The sequence below is a fragment of the Ornithodoros turicata genome, chromosome 4 (genome assembly GCF_037126465.1).
Source record: "Ornithodoros turicata isolate Travis chromosome 4, ASM3712646v1, whole genome shotgun sequence".
NCBI lineage: Eukaryota > Metazoa > Arthropoda > Arachnida > Ixodida > Argasidae > Ornithodoros > Ornithodoros turicata.
Window position 1 is genome coordinate 1066025 of NC_088204.1, and position 22107 is coordinate 1088131.

The window sequence follows — 22107 nt, forward strand, 5'->3', positions numbered from 1 at the left end:
CGGTGCAAATTCCTGCATTCGACTCAGTGGAGGTGCAGTCTTTGCACTACACTTGATGATGCAATTGAAAAAGGTGCGGCGCAAGTTCACGAAAATGCTGCACACGTTGGTGGAGCAGACGACGTGATTAGAGTTGCTGAGGTTATTGGCAATGTCTTATCATTGATACTGGCTATCAATTTTGTTAAGATATGTCTATGTGTGCTCCTCGAGTCAATTAATACGACAACAGTCGCTCAAAAAGTTGCGATGCAGTGTAGGTGTCTGTGATGAACAATCTGAGGCTTACATTTTTCTATTCGATTAGGGTCTACAGTGTAGTTTGCACTATGTGTTTACACTGCCCCGTTTTTGACCAATTGAAGACAGCTATTAGCAGTGGACAATAATTTATGGCTCTATGTCACGAGACAACCATCATCATAACTGATGCCCCACTGGTCAGTCTTGTCAGTTTCCATAAAGTGTGCTCAAATCTCAGGAAATGGAATATGGTATTTAACATCCTTTATGCAGGATAAAGTGCCTAAGCAACCAAGTTCCTGGTACCCTCAGCTGAGAAAAAGAGGCTTATCGTCAACATTATATTAGACAGCACCTAAAAGAAGTATGTGTGATAAAATTTTTGGAGCTGACCTCTATTTTCAGATTAGAGTTGTACTCAAATGTACATACACAAAAATTCATCCAGTAGAGAGACGTAGTTTTTGATAAAACCCAGAAAAACCAGGGCATGCTTTGCACAGTCACCTGAGCGTGAGCTACTGCTCTGGACATCGCAAGGGTATTGAACACTGTACTGAACATTATCAGCAAGGTTTATCTCTTATCAGGGCTGACTTGCTCAAGGCAAGTTCAAATGGATTTCCCCCCAATATCTTCTTCTCTACTTTTGTTTCTTCTTTGGGCCAGATTCCAATGAGAATGATGTCATTGGTAAAGGAATAACTACACACTAATATGTCATCTGCTGTAACATTGTTTGATTATACAACATATACACAGTGACATACAAAATATTTACGAGAAAAAAAATTTTGGACTCCAAGGTATAACAGCTGTGGAGAATTCAAAAAGTAAAAGTGTTCTGCATAACTGGGTCTCCCAGAATTCCCAGCTCTAGGAATAGTGATTATTATTATTATATATGGGACACTAGCTATTGGGGAAGCATATATCTAATAACTTTCCTGTCTTGTAGGCTACGACCTTATTCAGAATCATTCTATTCTCTGTCATTGATGACGCAAATGCTCTTGGGCCAAATAACCTCTTGCTGACAATGTCACACAAAAACAAAACTGCCCCTAGTGCATAATTTGCGTCACGCTACCCTAAGCAAGTCATATTTATATCGAAGAAAAATGGCCCTTCTATATTCTTGAGCACTTTGGGGATTGAAAGCAGGCACAGGAGTCACGGTTGATCTCTTTTATTGAGTTAAGAGAATGACAAAAGATAAACAAAGCGAGAAGAAAAGATAGTCTATAAGCTTTCAAACACCGAGGATAAATTCAACACTTCTTAGCATAGGTATAACCTTTGTCCGGGCGTTATCAGCCAAGGCATATCATGCACCGGCCGGCATCGGACGCAGACGTTTGTCCAGAGCAAACACCACTTATGGTTGCTATCTGCACAAGTTATTCGGCCTGCAGCACGAGATAAAACAGCGCAAAGTGCTCCAGCGAGGCAGCTTGAGAACCACTTCAGAGAGTTTCCCCATGAAGACATTCTTAGCTCGATACCTTTGAGATAAAGGTCTTTTGTTCAATGACTTTCAAGTCACCTTGACACAAATCCAAGAGCGACGTACATGGGTACGCAAGCGTAAACGTAACATACTCGCGATGAAAAACCTTGTAATAAACTTATGTTGGGTGCCAAATTAGTAGATAAGGAAAAAGAGTCGGTATATTCACACTCACACACTAAACAAAAGCAAAGAAGGAATTGGGATACGTGGAATTAGTTTGAGTGATTTTTTATGACCGTACATTGCACATCGTGGGGAATTTAGGTGCAACATGCTGAGAATGGTTTTAATGTGATGAATTACAAAATCAGAAATTTATCTTTGGCCCTTTCCACCAGCCACCTCTTCCCCTTCTTCGTGTTCTGCATCGCCTCGCGTTGGACTGGACGAACAAGGCTAGATATGACAAGGTTTGATAAAGATAATATAAAATTTCATGGATACAATGATGCATAATGACATAATCTGAATGACAAGATGGTACGATAATGATGATATATCAATATCACAAAACATGATTTGATGAAGTCATATCGAACCAGAGTCAAAAACAAGTTTGTTCTTTTATGTTTTTCTGATAACATATACATTTTTAATCCGAACTTCTATTTTTTTCAGAAACACGTGGCGCAAAATTTTACAGAGAACAGCGCCCAATTTTCTATTTCTGTTGATGATGTCTGTTAGTCTGGGACCTGGTTAGCTTCCACTAACAAAAAATCTATATCTGACAGTAGCACGCTAATTCTGAATTAGCTTTTCAACCTCATAATTCCCGAAGGAACACAATTAGTCTCATTTGAAGTCATCTGAATTAGTCTCAATGAGTCTCACAATAGTCTCATCCTTATCTCAGCTAAGTGCCGCTAATGTTCCAGTGAATATGCCCTGTAAGATAATGTAGGCAAACAAATTATATATTAGACAACATAAGTGTGAGATAACATTTGCAATAATATTGCACATGACTGATTAGCAGACACGAGGGTTTGCTGTTACATGCGTCTATGATAAGATACTGAAAAGTCTCAAGTCACCTTCATGCTTCATGATCACAATGATCACAAAAGAAATAGAATTTTAGAAGCGGATATTGTTTGGACAATTAATACGTACTGGTTAATTAGATTTATGAGATATTACAACATTCTATATTGATTTATTACAATTAAATTACAATATACTACTATGCTATGGACCTCCACCAGCATGGTTCTGTCAGCTCTCTCAAATATACTGTTGTATAATGGCTGATTACATCTGAAGTACCATACACCCCTGCTTTACGACATCCCAAGTTACAGACTCAGATATATAAAATAATAACACCCCTTACTGAATCACCTGATGGGACCAAAATTATCCTATAAAAATGCTAAATTATAAATTGGAAGATTATACGTAAATACTTATCTTTCTCACGCATGGGTTATTTTTCAGTTCCAGCTGTATATCGGCACAGAAGAGCGACTGTATACAGTGCACGTGGACAATGTGGACAGAATGTGGACAATACATGAAGCATAAAGCGCAGATAAATTAACGTCTACAGAAAGAGCACTGATGCCCCAGCTTGTGCGTAGGGTTCCACGTCTTTTGCACGCCAGTATAGGGTGGTAATGCAAATCTAACTTCCAATTAATATGGAAAATTATAAACAAAAAAAAAATGCCTCACTTTTTTTGTCATTAATTGGTTTTTACTTCTACATTTTGATCGAAGCATCGGAAGAAGGAAAAGGGCACCTCATCTATGCCACGGGTTAAGTCTCAGAACGCTGTTCAGAAGGATCGACACATTTAATCTGCACTCTCGAAATAGAACTTGACCACATTGCGCAGAACGGTACCATTATCACTCCCGATTTTGTAGAAAGCTTTTTGTGACAATTAACGTAACTGCGCAAAAGGGCCCACCATTTTTATCCAATAAAGGGGCAGAACGATGTCATTCGTCATGGTGGTTGGCTAAGGAGCGTGCGATTACTGACGGGAAACAAAAAATTGGGAGCCCTACTTTTTTATGCCACAAAAGTCCAACATAGAAAAGTCTGAAGTAGTGAAGTGAGAGGAGAGAAGTTGGAGGAGTTGAATCTCACTTTTGATGCACAAAGAGAGGAGACTACTCCTCCACTTGGCCCCAGGTCACCATTGCGGTCCCATCCTCCCTCAACGTAACACACAGACAACGAGCAAGTTCCGCCGAAAGGTGCCCTCATCTCACGTGAGCTGGAAGAGTTAGATCTGGCACGCATGCGAAGGCTCAAATGTCAGGATCCCACTTCCAACTCGAGTGGGACGGCCAAGGGAAAACGCCCCTGCAATCGCAAAAGTGCACGTGCCAAGCAGGACCAACAAGAACAAAGCGAGCTCAGTGGAGCAATTCTTGCAATAAATCGGAAGCCACAATAAGAACGCTATCTAGGTCTAGATGCCATAACGCAGACTTTAATGACGTTTATCTCAAATGACACCGGAAATGCTATTTGTTGTCTTTCGACAATCGCGCCGCATCATAATATAATATAGTAGTGCGACGATTAAAAAGGCGCGGGCCAAATTTTTTGCACGATCTATTTTTTTAAATCTAATTATTGCAACCGTGCAAATCCACTTAACGTTACTGGAACGAATGTCATATTTTAATTATTTAACGCCAGGTCTTGACCCGAAAAGAATGTGATATAAGCTACAGAAAACCGTAATTAAATTAATAGTGTTTACCAGTGTTCCAATTTACTTTTAGCGAGTACATCCCTCCTTCGACGTGTTAGTTACTGCGGTGTGAATTCTTCGCCATCAACCGGCAGACTGTACTAACATCTAGTGGCGCTGATAACGCAGAGCATGCTCCTTACAACGTCCCTACGCTGCGCTGGTCAAAAAAGAAACGATAAACAAATAAATACGATAATACCTCTGCAAGCCAACAAGGAGAACACCTGAGCAGGACAAGCAAGAGAGCAGAAGCACTGCAACATGAACTGCCAGGAGTCGTAGCTGGGCTAACTCGGGAAGTGGAGAGAACCGATGAAGAGCACGGCTCGCCTATATGTAATCACGGAAGGGTGGGTCCGGGAGAGGGGAGCTCCCGAGAGATGGCGGTACGTGGGACAACATTGAAGGAGGGCAAGATAAGAAAGCCACCCTCTCTGCCGTGTAAGGGAAAGCAAGAGAGCTGTGACACTTCCTCTCCACCGTGTTCGAGGCGAAGGAAAAAGGCTATTACAAGTGTGAAGGTTCAAGATGGGCACAAAGAAATGGAATGCGCCAAAACTACCCACAAACAGCGTACCCAGGGGATCCGAGAGAGGTAAGGAGTAAGAGGAAGAGAGTGAGGACTTGGGCTCTCTTATAATACAAGGAGTAATTCCCACGCAAGAAAATCGAGACTGACGCATCTCGCACGACCTTTGAGTTTCCAGCCGACTTCCTGAAGAAAGTTCCATAGGTGTCACGGAACAAGTGTCAAAATCCGAATCCACAAGAACCTATCTGCTCAGGATCCCATTATAAGTTGCAAAAAAGATTACAAAGATGATGGTAACGTCGAAATATGAGCATTTTGTCAAAATAAAGCGCTCGCATGTAGTTGACACTTGATTAGGATACAGAGTGGAGGAACCCTCCATCGAGACCATATATGATATCCTTCATTTACTTTTATCTTCCCAGCTTCGTTACTCTTATCATAATTATTTTTATTTCGTAATATCTGATGCCTTACGGTATTTGTCGCCACTTTCAACGCGGCATTTGTCAAATATCAGCCGCGTTGAAATACGTTGCGGACTGTGTTAAGTTTAGGGCAAGTAAACCGTACGATTGCATGCATTGCAGTCCCGTGTAGTCCTGGCATGCAACATCATTCAATGAATCACCCATCGGACCATACCGAGTGAGGAAAGCGCAGGTGGGTGCGCAAGCATGATAAGCACAAGGGTCAATGAGGAAGCGTTCCATGATAAGATAACAACAACAGCCATCAAGAGCGCGAATCCAGCAAACACTAGAGGTTTACCCATTTTATATTCCAAACTCCTGAAATTCCTTAAAGTTGAAAAATTTGCAAAGCAGGCAGAACTCAAGGCTGTCCAACTATTTCATGTTCTAGAATAAGAAACACCGATGACGGGTACTAGAGAGGTACAGAGAAGAAAAGAGCACAGATGGGCAAATTGTGTCTGCATAGTGAAATGGGAGGAAAGTGCTCAAAACAGACCTTCCTGAAACTTCAGTGACCATGAGTTAATGCTTGATATGCAAACAAGGTATATACCGCTACGATACCAGACAGGACAGAGACCAGCTGTTGCGCAGCAAAGAATTTAGAGAACAGATGGCACTAGCTAAAGTGTTTCCCGGAAACAAGAATTGTGTTGCAACGAGAGTGTTATAGAGCAGTGATTCTCAAATGGGGGTCCGTGAAGGCATTTCTAGGGGTCTGCGGGGCCCACTGGCGGGGCCCACTGGCGGGGCCTTTGCTCCTCAGTGAAACCAATGCCACCGAATGTTGGCGGCCGTGCATGACGTTACAATTTATAAGAAGGCGGAGAACCACTGTTACAGAGAATATGTTCTCTCAAATTACGTATTAGAACCACGAACCAAAGGAGGACACGAATGTTTTATACACGAGAAAGCTGAACACAAAGCAGACGGGGGGTAGTTGGGGTCAGTGTGCATCTGAGATCCACTTCAGTGCTGGACTTGTCAATCATACAATGTGATATGGGAACCAGGACACCATGTGACCCCAAAAACCTGAAAGTGACATTGAGCCTCACCGTTGCCTTGGGCTCAAGTCCACAGTTTGAGAATTTTTCTCATTTTTTGTCAGTCTCTTTCAAGCAACTGGGCCAGCTAAAAGGACCACATAAATCTGCCGGTTGAGAAATAGATCAGGTTGGGTATGGGGCCAAAAATCTCAGCCCGTGCAGTCATCTGTTCGGAGGTTTAACTAGGTCAGAGAACAGCGGAAACTACATTGCCAGAGCAAAAAATTTGAGCCTTCATTCTAACGTGTTTGGGGACTCTGAGGCAAAGAAAGACAAGTCTTAGGCAAAGATAAGTTCAGTTTGCCTCACCTATGCACAGACATAGCAGGCATGGCTTTCTAGCGGAAGTGTTCTTAGACCTTTGTCCAAAACGGTCAGATTTTGTTCATCTACTGCTAAACATTATTTCCACTCATTTTGCTGCGTGACTCCCCACGCTGCTCTGCTTAGGGCCAATTGAATCTAGTGCACCAACTAGCTTGAACAGACGCACAGCATATCACACATTACGTCTGCTCCGTAAGAGAATGACTGGTCCGAAATTGAATCTGACGTTCAAAGTATCCAGTTGAAGAACAATGCTAAAATATAATGACGATAATAATAATAATAAGGTATTGAATTATGTTTGGGAGCAGTAACATTCCAAGGAGTGCTACATGAGCCAGTTTGCAAAGGCGGACCCTGTCATAGTGATACACATGAAGATATGAACCAAAGACGGGCTATATTGAAAACTACGACGACCAAAGTAGGGCACAAAAGAGGAGACAAGTGCAGCTTCCAGGTAGCCCTCAAGTGGGTGGCCTTTGAGCAGGAGAAGGAGACTGATAACCACTTTGAGAGGTACAAGGGCCTCAGTCCGGGTATCTCACAGACGCCATGCACAAAAAGGAAAATGGAGAGAACAAGTGTCTTGAGGACAGGTTGTTGATAAGTAGAGCACCTAGCTTTCCGTGAATCTGAGATTGCACAAAATTTAGCAGAATTAGAAATCTGTCGCAGAACCTGCTGTTTCCCTCAGAATCGTCTATTTTTCAATGAATATTCTATATCTATATTTAAGATTACAGGATTGTAAGACATTTTCACGGGTTAAACCTGATCAGTCGCAGCTGCAATGCCTGGCGCCACTGATACTGCTGGAAGTTATACAGCTGAATGTGCCACGACGAAAGGAAATTCAATGAGTTGAGCTGAGCTTTCTCTGCGCACTGGAAGGTTAGGGAAGGCTGGAAAAGCATGTGGGATGAGTCGGTATGCGATCTTGAGAGAATGCTGCACTTTTTTTTTTTGTGCTTGTTTTCCCTCGCCTACAGAATCCCGCAGATTTGTAAATCCCACTTCGCGGAAAAGTAAATTTTTCACCACAGAAAAATAGGGGCTTTGACGGATAAGCAACAGTGCCCAAATTTTATAGCACAAAAATGACTGGTCACTGTTGGATAACGGTGCTGGAGGCATGTCATCTATCTCGCGTTGATAGTAAAAACAGTTCCGTTCATTGTTGCAAAGACGGGTGAACAGTTATAGTCATAATAGTGTAATGAAATGTTAGTTAGCTATAGCTATGTTAGGACGAGATGTGTTATCAGACAGATATCATGTAAACGCCTTCTTTTTGAATGTGTTCTCATTATACCTGGAAAGCAAACATTTCACGGTTTCTCGACCTCAACTCGCACAACAAAAACAGTATCAGCAGCAAATGCCAGTTATAATTACAGAAATGAATTAAAGATGCTTCTTCTGACGATGTGATAATTACTACCCCAAAAGAGTGAACCACCCTTCATCACTCTGCATGAAAACAGTGTCTATTATTTAATCCTAAATTAATAAACAGTGACACGATAGCTACATTTTCTTTTTTTTGTCAATCAAGGACCCTCTAGGAAGTTGTTGCCCATATAATCCGAACTTAGTTGCAGGGCACCTCTTACTCAGTTATCTTCAACAAGTTGAGATACGTTGTAGATCTCGGAGCATGACAAACATAGGTGTAACATAGTAGAGATTTCACATGGCGATGTCCTACGTGTCATGTCCCAAGTAGAGCCCTGAAGGTTGCAAGTACAGCAACGCACATAAATAAACCATCATTATTTTACGATGGCATATCTTTCTCAGCCACACATAACGCGCATCTGCACATGCAGGATGCAGCTCATAGCAAGCATCCATCAAAAATGATTATGTGTGGAGCTGAAAATATACCTTCTAAGCTGACCATATAGGTTTTAAATGTTTCCACTTCTTTGTGGTCTACGATTTTTCACTTATCAACTTCTACACACTTTTCAATGATGCTGCATTGCACTCTATGTGCAATTTATGCGTGAAAATCATACGACGTATGCCAATTGGAATGTACCCAGTTCCGTAAGAACAATAGTACAGTTGCACATGTGCATGTTGCACCCAGGCAATGCGAGGCACAAAGCAACATTTTGTGCAACTGCCCCTTTGTACTGAATGATGTCTCATTCAGTCTATTGTTTACTCCTAACAACCCAGATTTTGGCACCTTAATTCTAGGATAAAATTTCTTTCTGAACTTTTGTGTCGGAAATTGGAGAAAACATATTTATCGAACTATCCGTTCATCTTTATCGCACTAATCCAGATTCACACTTTCATATTGAAATTACTTGTCTCACTGGATCAATTGCTAATGTGTCTGCCTACAGGTTCTAAGGTGACGGGTTCAAACCCTGTCAAGGATGCCGGATATAATTTTGCTTAGACACAGTATCCTCCGCGAATGACGTCGAACAAAGGGTGCTGCTTGCAGAGATTTGGGCACACATTGAGGAACCCTCAGGTAGAGGGTTAATTAACTCAGCTTCAATTAACCCTTAATAATTTACTGATACTGAGTTATAATTCATAATTAACTACGTGAACATTAATCCATGAGAAGACAACAGCACTACTGTTCTTCATGATCATGGTGGTCACTCCACGTAAACCTCAAGTATACATTGAGTGAAGTTATAAGTCAGGAAAAATAAATGTAACAAAAATTGGAAAAAAAAAAAAAGGCAATACAGTAGAACCTTTTTGTGAAGCTGGTCAGACTGTTAAAGTGTGTTACTATATCAGTAGTTGAATTTCTATCACAGTTAGCTTATAGTGTTCTTCGTAATTGTAATTAATTATTAGAGCATTCAAATATGGTAGCATTGTCTACCTATTCTGCGCATTACCTGTGAAACGCAATTCCAATACATTGACTGTAGCCCTCAAACCAACCGTTTGAAGCATTGGAACTGTCATACCCCAGTTCTTATGCAGGCTCCAATGACCTGTAGATTGCACACTGGAAGATTCATTCAGTGCATAAACTTGCGAACAGGTTATTTGTCTCCTCCAATTCATTGTCTTCTCTCATGAGAGCTTAGTTTTGAAGCACCTTGGTACTTTATTAAATTTTTTTTCTTCTTTATTGTATCAGTTTCTCGGTCAATTGTCTTTGCTATATATAGAAAAAATATGTGGCTGTTTAACTTATTTGTTGTTAATGTTTAATACTATGTGGCTGTTTGAAGTATGTGGCTCCGGCTGTTTAATCGGGACCTCAAGCTCTCTTTACTATGTGCAGGTTTACTATACAGAGGTTCTACTGTACAAGCTATCCCATACAACCGACAATAGGAACACTCACAGCTTGTGGTATGTCACGGTAGTTCTTCTCGGCAAGGTAAGTCGTGGGCAGGGGACAGTCGACGACGACTCCGCACTGTGGTTCCACCCAACATTCTGTCACAAGCTGTAATTCTCCATCGGCTTCAGCAGTCTCCATTTCATTGTCTTCGTCATCTGACACACTTCACGAGGAAGGGATGCTTTAGTTGCTTTTTATTAGCGCTCGTTACTTTTTGGTTACCTCTCTCTGATGGTAGTGTTGGAGTGAGGAGGAAAGAGGATATACTGCACCACACACGGCAACGTGACGTTGACGGCATCACAGAGCATGGCGTTCTGGAAATTAACAGAGGTAAGGAATAACAACTTGGTATAATAATCGTGCCAAAAGATTTTTCCAGACAAAACGATGGGCACCGTCAGACACCACACAGAGTGAACACACTTCCAATATCTTGAACCGTTTCTTGAAAATCTGATTTTTTTTTTTTTTACGTGTTTTAGCTCTAGTTTGCTTAGTTATTTAACCCCGGGAGGCGAAAAAGAAGCGTTTAACCGTACATTGTGTGTCAGCACCACATAGCAACTGTGGCTATAATGGACTGCAGCAAGGAGTGCCCCGGATTCAAGCATTTTCGAGGCCATGTGAGCATGACGTTGGACGCAGACTATCCACTCAGCCACGCTGCTGGTGCTTTTTCAAGTATAAAGTTTTATGGTTACAGTGTTAGCAGTTTCAAAGCCGTGCTTCATGCTGGGAAAAATTGTACGTAGCTCACCTTCATTTGGATTTCCAGTGCGAGATTGAGAATACCCGAGCTGGAGTGCGCAAAGTGGAATCCTTCCTCAAGCCGTATCCTGCACGATACCACCAAGTTTGTTTTACAGAAACTTTTTTTTCAAAGCGCAACATTCTATGTCAAACCTCGGGGTTTGCACAGTTTGATGAACTTTCCAACATGTGGCGGGTTCGAGCAGGTTCGGGCGGTTCAACATCCCTTCAGGATAAAAGGATAGAAGGGGCACAATGCTCTGAAGCTCAACCATTTTAAAAGTCCTGACCGGTCCACGTAGCGACGCAAGTACCGTGTCTTTGAGCAACAGCTACCAATAATATACCTGCCTTCATAGCCTATCATGGTATTAAAAAATGAACAGTCGCTGTCTATTTTCTTGCCTCAATTGCTATTTTGGTTTAATTCTTTCGACACGAATTTTTTCCGTTACCCGTGAGATTCGTATCATCAAGATTCTACTGCATCTTATTGCGGTGAAAATCGAGACAGCGTCCAACATCGTTATACGAGTACTCGAAACCACGGTCTCCATCGCTGTACCCATAGAAACAATGTATATTTTGACGGTAAAATCATAACCCATCGTTTTACTAGGGATATCGCTATACGAGATATCGTTACCCACGGCTTTTTCCGATAATAAATAAGCTGAATAAGTAAATGTGTCCATGACACGCCAGCAGTGTGCTGGGTGGCGTGCGGTCGGGAGTCTGGCGCAGCCGGGGCTAATCTCCTTCGAATACACCACTGAATTGTGCATGACTTTGATAGGACCCTAGCATCAATTGAATTTTCTGGACTAATTTTCGAACTGAGAGATTTCAAATTAATGGGATTGTGCTGTATCTCATCTTCCCCCTTATGCAGTGCCATAATAGGTCCTTAAGAAAATAAAAATGAAATTAAAAATGTAGGAGTGCTGCGATCATTTTCGATAAACTTTCAATATTAATGTAGGCTCTTAAGCATTTATTTGCGAATGACTTATACTTTATCGCTCAATTACTTACTTTGTGAGCGTCTTAAGTACTCTCGTGACAGCATGCAGTGGCAAGGGCACATTGGGGCATTGCTGTATCGTCCACACCCAGCGGCGGTGGTGCAGGTAACGGCTCAGTTGGCTCGTCGGATCCACTGCACCCTGCGGATTACCTGCACCGTGCCCAGCTTTCCTGGATCCCCCCATGCTGGCAACAAGGTTATCGTGGGGAGGAATCACAGCTGCAGGGCTCATGATGTCACGAGGCACACGTTCGTGCCTAAAACAAAAATGGGCGAAAGCTAAGAGAAGAGTAGAGCTATCGAGCCTGAATGTCACGTCTGCGCTTGAGAATTTCATTACTTGAGAAAGATGAAAGATGACTCGATTGTGTTTTTGTCCATCCACTGGGAAATACGCACGAAAGGATTCACCAGAAGGAGCCTCAGTGTAGTGTTGAGGCAGCATCTCTGACTACGAACTGGAGGATGCCTTTTTTATCAACCGCGGTTCTCTAAATATGGGACAACGTAAGTGGACCCATTGGCTTCCAGCTAACACTGTTCATGAAACCTGTTCGTTAAGTCTGTTTACGTAATTCATGCGGCAGAGTTTTCGTCTGGGAGCGGTTATTGCCTAATATTTATTAACTCCTTACTTTTCCTACCGCTACTGTTTCTCGTTATATTTGTACCACTTTCGTGGCCTTTCGCTCTTTTTACGCATTCTGTTAACACACATATTACGGACACAGGAACAACAGACAAGCTAGGAAACTCTGATGTACCTGATGAGGATCCTTTCCAGAGGTTTCCTGAACTGAATGCAACAGTGCACTTTCTTATAAGGTCTCTGACCGTGCACGACAGCATCTCCATTTTCGCCACTCACTGCACCCTTGGATGCACGCCTGCTAAACTCCAGACCCAGGATCTCATCTGTCAGGCTCTTCACAATCTGTGGGTTTCAAGAATCTTCCACACATTGCTATAAGTTGGAACAAGTTATAAATAATCTCACAGCGTTACGTTGTTCTCCGGGCGTGCCGCCCAAGAAGGCGAAGCGGATGACCATGCACGGGGCCTTGTACGTAACTCGGATGACGTAGAAGGACACCGGAGGTTTGTCCCCGTCCCTAAACAGAGAAAGTAGAAGGTCAACCAATGCGTAGTGCAGACCACGACGTACTAGATTATAACGACCATGTCATAATCGGCAACCCCTATGAGGAGCCCGTCTGCACGATCCGCCAGGGGGCGCTACTCATCGGCATGCGGGATCTGCACCACGATTGGACGATGGAAATTTGAATTCTGAACGCGCAGAAGCGTACGTACGACTACCGTAGCAGACGACAGCAATAGCTCCTATGAAAACGCGTATAATGATGATGATAATCAACCTCAGAATGAAACATCTGTGGAATATCCACCGTTTGTACAGAAATACTAAGGTAAGCTGAAGTACAAAGTATTGTATAGAAGTTGAGGAAGCAATAACTGGGATGGATGAGCAGCGCCGCCGCTACCTTCCAAAAATGCGGCGCTGGGAACGGGTGCCTACGACATTGTCGTTATAATCTAGTAGGTCGTGGTGCAGACAGTGTAAAAGCCATCTTGGACATGAGAGGTTGTCTGTCTTTGCTGCATTTTCTAAGCCTTTCTCATTCGTCAACATGGAGAGATACAGATCCCAATAGAAGTTTACGGAACACCAGAGCGACATATTTCTTGACCGGAGCGACACCCTAGCAGCAAACAGGAGTGGACACACATCTCTAAAAGGTGCATGGAGTACCCTTTCACCTATTTGTAAGTCTGTCTGCTCCCGTTTGCAGCAGCAGCATCGCCCCGGTGACTATATACGCCACTCCGGTGTTCCATAAACTTTTCTCGAGACCTGTACAATGCGCTTAACACCCGCTCGGTTATCGCGTTTGTATGACTCTAACATGCACTTGTTTCTCGTTTTTGTTTGAGAAAACTTGAGTTAAACAATCGGGCTAAAAACAGAAATATAAAAAGCTCAGTGTGAGGTGGTTCATCACCACGTACATCACAGTGATTACATGATCACACACTATCCACTTGGTCTCCTTGCCTACCTCATACCTATCTCATGGTCACATACTTGTCAAGATTCTCGATAAAAAACCTACCCCTGGAGAAATCCAACGTAGCAGTGGTTTTCGACTAGAACAAAGGAAGTGGTGTCCCTGAGAAGTGCAGCAAGTCGGTTGAGCACCTGACGACACTGGACTGTGTCATAACGGCCGCTGCTGTTTGCCTGCTGAAGATGACGGGGCAAGGGAACGTCGTGTTCCAGCAGGAGACCCACACGATGCACGTGCATCCACCGTTGCCTGTGCAATGGATGTATGTTGCTCAAGTCCAAGAGCAAGACATCATGTGAACATGATGAAACTTCCAATCAATCAATCAATCCAAGTGCCACAAATCAATATTTAATCCCAAAAAGTAAGACCCTGCTGACCCACACTGAGGCAATAATTATAATAATTTGGGTGTCCCAGACACAGTGGTTCACCGGTGGATTCATTTTACCTGCCTGCAATCTCAATGACTGCGAACATGCGAGCCGTGGTGTGTCTCTGACGCAGCTAGCATGTGCTGCCAACGCATCAGGCCCTCATATAGAGCGGCTCTGTTTAGTTCAAACTCCACTTTATTCTAACAAATCTTCCGTCCCCTTCTGGTTCGAATTAAGACGATTGCAGCAGTCGAAGGAGTGAAAGGGAGTTAAGTAGGAAGAAAAGGAAACAGCAAGAATGGAAGGCAAAAGGTCACCAATTGGGGCTCTGCTGGCAATAGTTATGAAAGGTGAACATGGTGAACATGATGCGTAATATGCTGAATTTGCAAAAACACGGATGAAAAAACACGAGACAGGGAAGAAAGAAGATGACACACACACTGTTAGAGATCTTGTGTGTGTCATCTTCTTTCTTCCCCATCTCGTTTTTTTTTTTTTTTGTCTATCAATATGTACCAGCTTGCCCGTGCCCTTGCCCTGTTGCCGGCTGTAAAAAGACATCCTGCCTTTCAGAGAATCTTGAAAACTGCAAACCCCAGCTACAGTTCAACCTCCACATAACGAACATCAATTTAATTAAATCCTGTATGTAACGTATTATTTCCGTTGCACGTACATTTCCCCACAGACACCAATGCATTTCTGCATTCGATTTAACGGAGTGTTTCCGTTAGACGCGTCCTATTCAACGAAGCCCGTAAGCAAACACCCTCCTTGCACCGTCGCAGGTGCTTCACCCCATGTGCGGGAAAGGGGGAGAGAGAGGGGGAGAGAGAGAGAGAGAGAGGATGAGTCTCACCCACAGGGGAGGGAAGGGTACACGAATAAAACGAGGAATAACGACTGCGTCTATATAGAGAGTACCCACTGAGGTACTATAACACTGCATTCTGTAAATGCAGCACTTCTCAAACAAGAATGCTATCTGCTAGCAGCCCTATCTAGCACACAAAGTTCCGATTGCATTCATAAAACAGCCGACTCACCAAATGTTCATGTCCAGCACGGCAATAAGCTTCCAGAACGTCGCAAATTGAGCATAGGCACAGTTGCTCCTGTTTAAAACAAATGCAACAACGTGTAGGAAGGAAAGCAACAGTTATAAGAGAGAGAGAGCTTACTTAGAAGAGAGGACAGGATGTGTCCCATTGTGGGGAATGACAAATAGTGGGACTCCATTCCGGATGCTGTCTGGCACAGTGTAGTAGGCCGGGTTCTGGTTGAAAGAGTGCAAGTGCACCAGGAACTGATCCGTCGACGATATGCTGCTCGGAGGAGGAGTGGGATTAGGGCTTTGTATTTTAGGGCTAAACCCGGTAAAACCCATTTTAACATCCCCCGATTTGCATCATCGTCACTCGGGATAAAACCCGAAAAAAAACCCAGAAAAAAACAGACAAAGCGCCGACTCGGCCACCGACACGAGCACTAGTTTTACCCCTTTTTACGGATCGTGAAATAACACCCGATTCTCACCCCCCCCTCGATTTTCAAGAAACATAATACCCGAAAACATAAGGCCCTATATACAGTTGCGCCTGTTTATGACGATATTGACGGGAACACGAAATCTGATCGTTTTATCGGAGTTATCATTATACGGTAGAACCTCGCTAATTCGATCTCGCCTAATTTGAAATTCCAGTTAATTGGAAGGATTGTTGCAGTCCCGTCTTCGCGCGTTGCAATCTGACCGCATAATAATTTGAAGAAAACTGGCCCGTATCCCGCTTAATTTGTAAGTTTCCTACTGAATTTCATCATCTGCCATCAGCTTCCAACCCACACGACGACGACCTGCCAAAAAAACAAAGTGCTTGCTCCCTTCCCTTTCCCAGCTGTCAATCACGCGGTGCAACCTCCTCGCTCTTTCTTGAAACCCAGTGTCCCAGCTGTGCTGCCACTACGGATTATGCGAACCGCGTTTTGGCTTCCTTTCGTTTCGTGCTTTTGTTGAGATCCACTTCGCGCATTGTTCCAGCCATACTTCCTGCATTTGTCCTCGACGACTGCAGCATGTCAGTACGAGCAAGTGTCCCTTTCAAGATATTTTGTGGTGACAAATAGTGCCATCCGACAGCTCGGGCCACTTGTAGCTTATAATAACGAGAGTAGAAATTTTTGCACGTATCTGCTCCATATGTGTAGCCCCTGCTTTCATGCACGGGCACTTTCTTCGCTTGAAAGCAGGTAGTAAGAGTCCAACAGCATGATTCAAACGCAAAGGCTTACTTTTTAAGGGCATTCCAGTACTGCTGCGCTACGGTGATACGGCAGATACTCCTGGGCTTATTGGGCTTGAAGTACTCGCAGGTGACATCGTGCAGAAACTCGTAGCTTGCCTCGACGTACACTTCGTAAGAACAGATCGGACGCTGCTGTAGAGGAGAACTGTCCAACGACTCCCTGTTAAGAACATCATCGATCAATACCCCGATCCAGCTGACTGGTATTGGGCAAAAACATTTGCTGCATCGCAACATGCTACAAAACATGGTGCATACGACATTGGTAACCTCACCGACACAACTCACATAAATGGTTGGGACGTTCGGCGAAATAGTGCGTCGCAAATAATGCAAGATTCTCCTGACAACTCCGACGTAATATCCAAGAAACTGCACTGTTCCATATTAACTAAGGCCTACTGCCCCGCAACTCTGTGCTGTTAAAAATTTCGTCCATATACATACCTACTATAACTGGAATACAATTGGAATACTTTAACAACTTTGAAGCAATTTTTATTCGTTTAGATCAACATTTTACCGATAATAATCCGTTACGCATCCATACCTTCTCGACTGTGAAGGCCACGGTACCGTGACGACATATTCTACGTCGACATCAAACTTCCACGGCAAGACGAGTCTAACTTCAATTTCACCTGTAAAAAAAGAAATGTCCATATATGTTATTCAACATCAATATTCATTTATTATATGTCAATGAATGTGTAGTACCTTTGGCAGAACTGAAGAGGTGACGACGAAGAAACAAGAGGGACAGACGCGGGACAATTATGTCCCAACCGGACCCTTTTTTAGCTTACCTTTAGCAGCCGAAATGTTTCTGAGTGCGTAGCCCTCTCGGAGCTTGCAGGAGAGGATGCTCCACAATGAAGTGCTTAAAGTTCCATCAGAATTCTTCTTTCGAAGCGGCTGAATGTTCTGGCACTGCTCCAAGTTTCCACTCCTTAGTGAGAGGGATTGACGAAGAAGTAACGAAGTTAAAGTAACGTAAATGAAGTGAGAGAGACCCAGACTTACTCAGCGAGTGCAAAGTCCAAGTACGGGCCGAGGTCTTTAGACAGCGAGAGACGTCGATTGATCGATTCTTCTTGGAAACTCCAAAATAGTAGGGCCTTGTGGAACACGTTCACGTTGCCTGGTTCTGCCGAGTCATCCTGGAATTGAGCAGTCGATTGTTCACAAAGCACAGCGTTTTACGAAACGGTGTTAAGGGGTACCATGTTTACTCGAATTATTACACGACCATAACTCACCATTGGCAGCGTGCAGTATAATAATGTACACACGCGCAAAGGGAATCGCGATTTCTTTCGTTGCACCAAAATTGATAAAATTTGAAAACGTTTACTATGTCACGAATGGTGAAGAGGCAAGCAACATAAATGTGTTTTTGCGGTAGAATCGCGATTATACGATCGCAGAATTCTTTAAAAGTTCGAGACAGAACGGTGTTATACGCGACGAGTTACGTTTCAGGATAGTATGAACAGGCAAGCTGCCATGAAGATTACTCGTACTTGCGCTGGAAACTGCACTCCACGAATCGGCCACCTTCCTCTCCCGCGTCTCCCTCTCCGGGCTCCGGCAATGCAATCCCAATCCCAATCAGCTGCAATCACAGCAGCGGACAACTTTTTGCCTTGCCGACAAAGGATGGTTGAGACACTACCAAAAGGTGCACACATCTTTTGGTTCTTTCTTTTACTTTTGGGCACGTGTTAGGGATGAAGTAAATGCTGTTTCGAGAATTTTCTTTCGTCGGTTCTGTCTCGTTCTTTCGACTTCAAACACTCACTCTAGCGGGGGTTAAAATATATTGTTAACCATGACAGCCTCGACAGGGAATGTCAATTATTTCGTTACGTCGCAAATTTTGTTGTGTTTTGCCGTAAGGAGGTTTGAGTGTAATATGTACGTGTACTATAAAAGAATAAAAAGTACGTTCAAAGTTCAAAGAAACGAGGTACTGGAAACATCTCTGCATGTGCTACTTTTGGGGCCACCTTGACTACACTTACGGTAGTTATGAGAAATTTCATAAACTATGCTATGTAACAACTATGTATGTAGGCAACTGTAAAACCAAGACTGGAAAGATTGCCTGCTAGTCCCTTGAAACTTGCAAACGATCATACATGCAAAAGTCATACCTGCATCTAACATGATAAAAAAAAATTGGCTGTATCTAATACTTTTGACGTATAGAACATTTAGCGTATCACAAGTGTTATCTTTACTTACAACAAGCACATGTTTTACAACAAGACTGGCAGCTCAATAGTAAACATTAATTTCCCCGATAGAGCTTACCAAGTGAAGCACAGAGTCGAGGAAAGCTCCAAACGTGGCACGGGCGATGAAACGCATTATGTCGTCGTAAGGCACAAAACCCAGGCAGTTTTTAGCATGGTATCGGCTGCCCAGTTGAAAGAAAGAACATGCCACAGTGCTGGTGCGCAGGCTAGTCAGCAGAGATTCCAGCTGGATGCTGTTGGGCAGGCTGATCATTCCGTCAGTTATCACCACAATGCCTGAAATCATAAAACACGGATCTAAGTGCCAATTCTAGAAACTACATAACGGTAATCCCAATTAATTATTAATGAGCCTGATCTAATGAAGTTAGACGAGAAAAATAATGGAAAAATAGGAGGCACTTAGGGAGAATGCACAGAGGATACTAGGACAAAAAGTACTGAAAAAGTTTGCGTGCAGATATGCACGCGCTATGCATATCTCTAAGTCAATGCTGTCAACTGAAGTCAAAGATATTTCGCTCTGCAGCTCTTTTTTATTTAGCTCTGCATGGAACATCTGGACACTCACAGGAGAGCAAGGAAACAAATGCCTGCACATTATTTGGCTATTGTATCTGCCTGAAAATATCGCAGCAGTGTGCTTGTTGCTCCGTGATAAGGCATTTCACTTGAAAACCGAGGACTCAAGCCAAGTCAAGTCAATGGAGGCCAAGCTATGCAACACCAGGAAAGAGGAATTAAGAGTACATGCCCTTATACTGGTCCAATATCCAGCAAATATCGGGCCAAGATACACATTGTGCTGCTTGGGCAAGTTCACATAATTCACTATGATGTTGAATGCGGCTTCTCACCTGCACTGCTGTTCTCGGGAAGAAGTTGGAGCGCCAACATGCCATACTTGAGCATGTTGAGCGTGCTCATGTCTGACGGTGTCATGTTGACGTGAGCCGACAGGGCTGCCTGCTCTTCCAACTCTTCAAACAAACCCCCTGTCAGCTTTTCAGACTGCAGCTAATTTGTTTCGGTTGGATGCAAAGAAAAAGGGATTAGAAACTCGCAAGTAATCCAACTGACACTGCGCTGCGGATAGGGTTAGAAATTTTCAGTTTATTTTTGAGAATATTTGCAATTTTTATCGGGTTTCAACAGTTTAAGAAACAGGGAATGATATGTCAAAAATAAGGAAGATAAGGAACCAAGTCCTTTTGCCCTATCTTGCACAAAGATCATTCGTTTAAGAAATGGAATACATTCCTTAAATGGGCGGTCGTATCCAGAAACACATCTACGGAACACACCACGTTTCGCATCAGCCAACTATCGACTTGGTTAATCTTTACGTCCGAAAAGTGCTCGGATATTAAATAAACAAATTTTAAATATCAGCGCCGCTTCCGCAGCTGCGGAGGCTCCAGTGACAATGAGGTCAGCGTGACGTCACTCCCTAACAGGAGGAGTGAGAGGGCCTCACTCAGAGGAGAAAGCACCGCCATGGCACCCCCTTTTTCAAGGCCGTGCTCTGATTGGTGGTGATGTAGGGAATGACGTTTTTCGCCTTTTTTCCAGAAAGGGAGTTCTGGCACACTCTCAACATCCGGCGTCTGCTCTTGCCATGCATATTCCATGGAATAGCGACTGACTGAGAGTGTAGAGGGAATAACATTTTCACCTTTTTCCAGAAAGGGAATTCCGGCACACTCTCAACATCCGGCGTCTGCTCTTGCCATGCATATTCCATGGGATAGCGACTGACTGATGGTGTAGAGGGAACAACATTTTCACCTTTTTCCTGAGAGGGAATTCCGGCATACTCTCAACATCCGGCATCTACTCTTGCCATGTATTCCATGGAATAGCACCGAAACTGCGCCACTATTTCGCGTGGGATTTTCGATACCGTGGTTGGTGGTCGACGAGGAATAAAATGACACCGATGTTTCAAACCTGGCTGCAATGAATGCGACCGTCCCTTTAAAGGTTAAAAAAATGGAATGCCACGTCAAAGAAATCAATGAAATCAAACTCAGGAAAAAGGGTGCTGACACCATACCCTCGAAACTAGACCATGCTAAAAATTTATACGGTCACAAATGTTTAAAGACTTTTCCGAAGCTTCGCATTACCTACCTTTATGTGTTCGTGCAACTCAGCAACACCAGCCGTTGCTTTTGCCAGCACTTCCGATATGTCCAGGAGGCCATCGGCAACATGTTTCAAGAACAGTTGCTTGTTATATCGTGTTAAGGGCCACCCTTGAATGAGAACCTGCAAGGGGAACCCAATCAGTATGCTATGCTGTAAATCGTGTGTAGTTGTCACGTTAGTGATCAGAAGGGTGTGTAAAGCTTATTAAAAGACTTTACGAAGTGGAATGCAGTAAGTTAAACTCTATGATGAAAGCATTTGGTCATAAAGAGTGGCATAACAACTTCAACAGAAGTGAACCCATAAAGAATACATAAAATTTGTTGTCAAATATTTTACTCTGATCTAGCAATTTATTTTCATTCAGGATGGGATCTAGACAAGGCTGTCATTAGGGGGCTGATGACAACCACCTTAGGCTCACGGTTAGGAATGACTAGAGCCCCTAGCTTTCCGTGATGCCGCGAAATTTTGCGGAATTGGCCGTGTCTCGCAGAACCTGTTGTTCCCCCCAGAATTGTCCGTTTCTCGTGGAATATTTGATATCTTACAGCATTATGTCGGGATTCCAATCGATCCGCAACATTTTTGCTGGTTAAACCCGATCAGTCGCGACTGCAAAGCCTGACACGACCGATACTGATGACACTAACCGATAATGGTGGTACTTACAGTACTGATTACACTTACACTTACACTCGTGGCTGAACATGCCACAACGAAAGGAAATTTAACTACAGCAACGCCTGAAGGGAGACTGACAGAGTTGAATCTCGTTGGCTTTGTGCACTGATAAGTGTGTAGGGTGAGTCGATCTTGGGAGAATGCGTCACTTTTTTCTTTAAGTTCTTTTCGCTTGCCCGTGGAATCGCACAGATTTCTAAATTCCACTTTGTAGGAAAGTAACTTTTCCAACGCAGAAAACTAGGGGCTTTAGAA

The 22107-nt window shown here is 43.3% G+C and overlaps 1 protein-coding gene and 1 long non-coding RNA gene across 2 annotated transcripts in view; both read right to left on the reverse strand.

Moving 5' to 3' along the window:
• LOC135390603 (KICSTOR complex protein SZT2-like) overlaps positions 1-22107 on the reverse strand; it is a 67929-nt gene that overhangs the window by 43142 nt on the left and 2680 nt on the right. Inside the window, exons 6-21 of the mRNA XM_064620360.1 lie at positions 21151-21288; positions 19875-20034; positions 19073-19293; positions 17780-17916; positions 17563-17705; positions 17307-17397; positions 16743-16916; positions 15632-15775; positions 15497-15565; positions 14116-14319; positions 12978-13092; positions 12745-12914; positions 11989-12237; positions 10961-11039; positions 10423-10517; positions 10201-10363 (exon numbers count right to left, since the gene is read on the reverse strand). Of these exons, the coding sequence (XP_064476430.1) occupies positions 10201-10363; positions 10423-10517; positions 10961-11039; positions 11989-12237; positions 12745-12914; positions 12978-13092; positions 14116-14319; positions 15497-15565; positions 15632-15775; positions 16743-16916; positions 17307-17397; positions 17563-17705; positions 17780-17916; positions 19073-19293; positions 19875-20034; positions 21151-21288 (2352 nt within the window). The remainder of the gene's footprint in view (positions 1-10200; positions 10364-10422; positions 10518-10960; positions 11040-11988; positions 12238-12744; positions 12915-12977; positions 13093-14115; positions 14320-15496; positions 15566-15631; positions 15776-16742; positions 16917-17306; positions 17398-17562; positions 17706-17779; positions 17917-19072; positions 19294-19874; positions 20035-21150; positions 21289-22107) is intronic.
• On the reverse strand, positions 1417-4948 carry LOC135390604 (uncharacterized). The gene is made up of 2 exons (XR_010421799.1): positions 4673-4948; positions 1417-4073 (listed from the first exon to the last, which is right to left on the reverse strand). It is a non-coding gene; the product is annotated as an uncharacterized LOC135390604 (long non-coding RNA).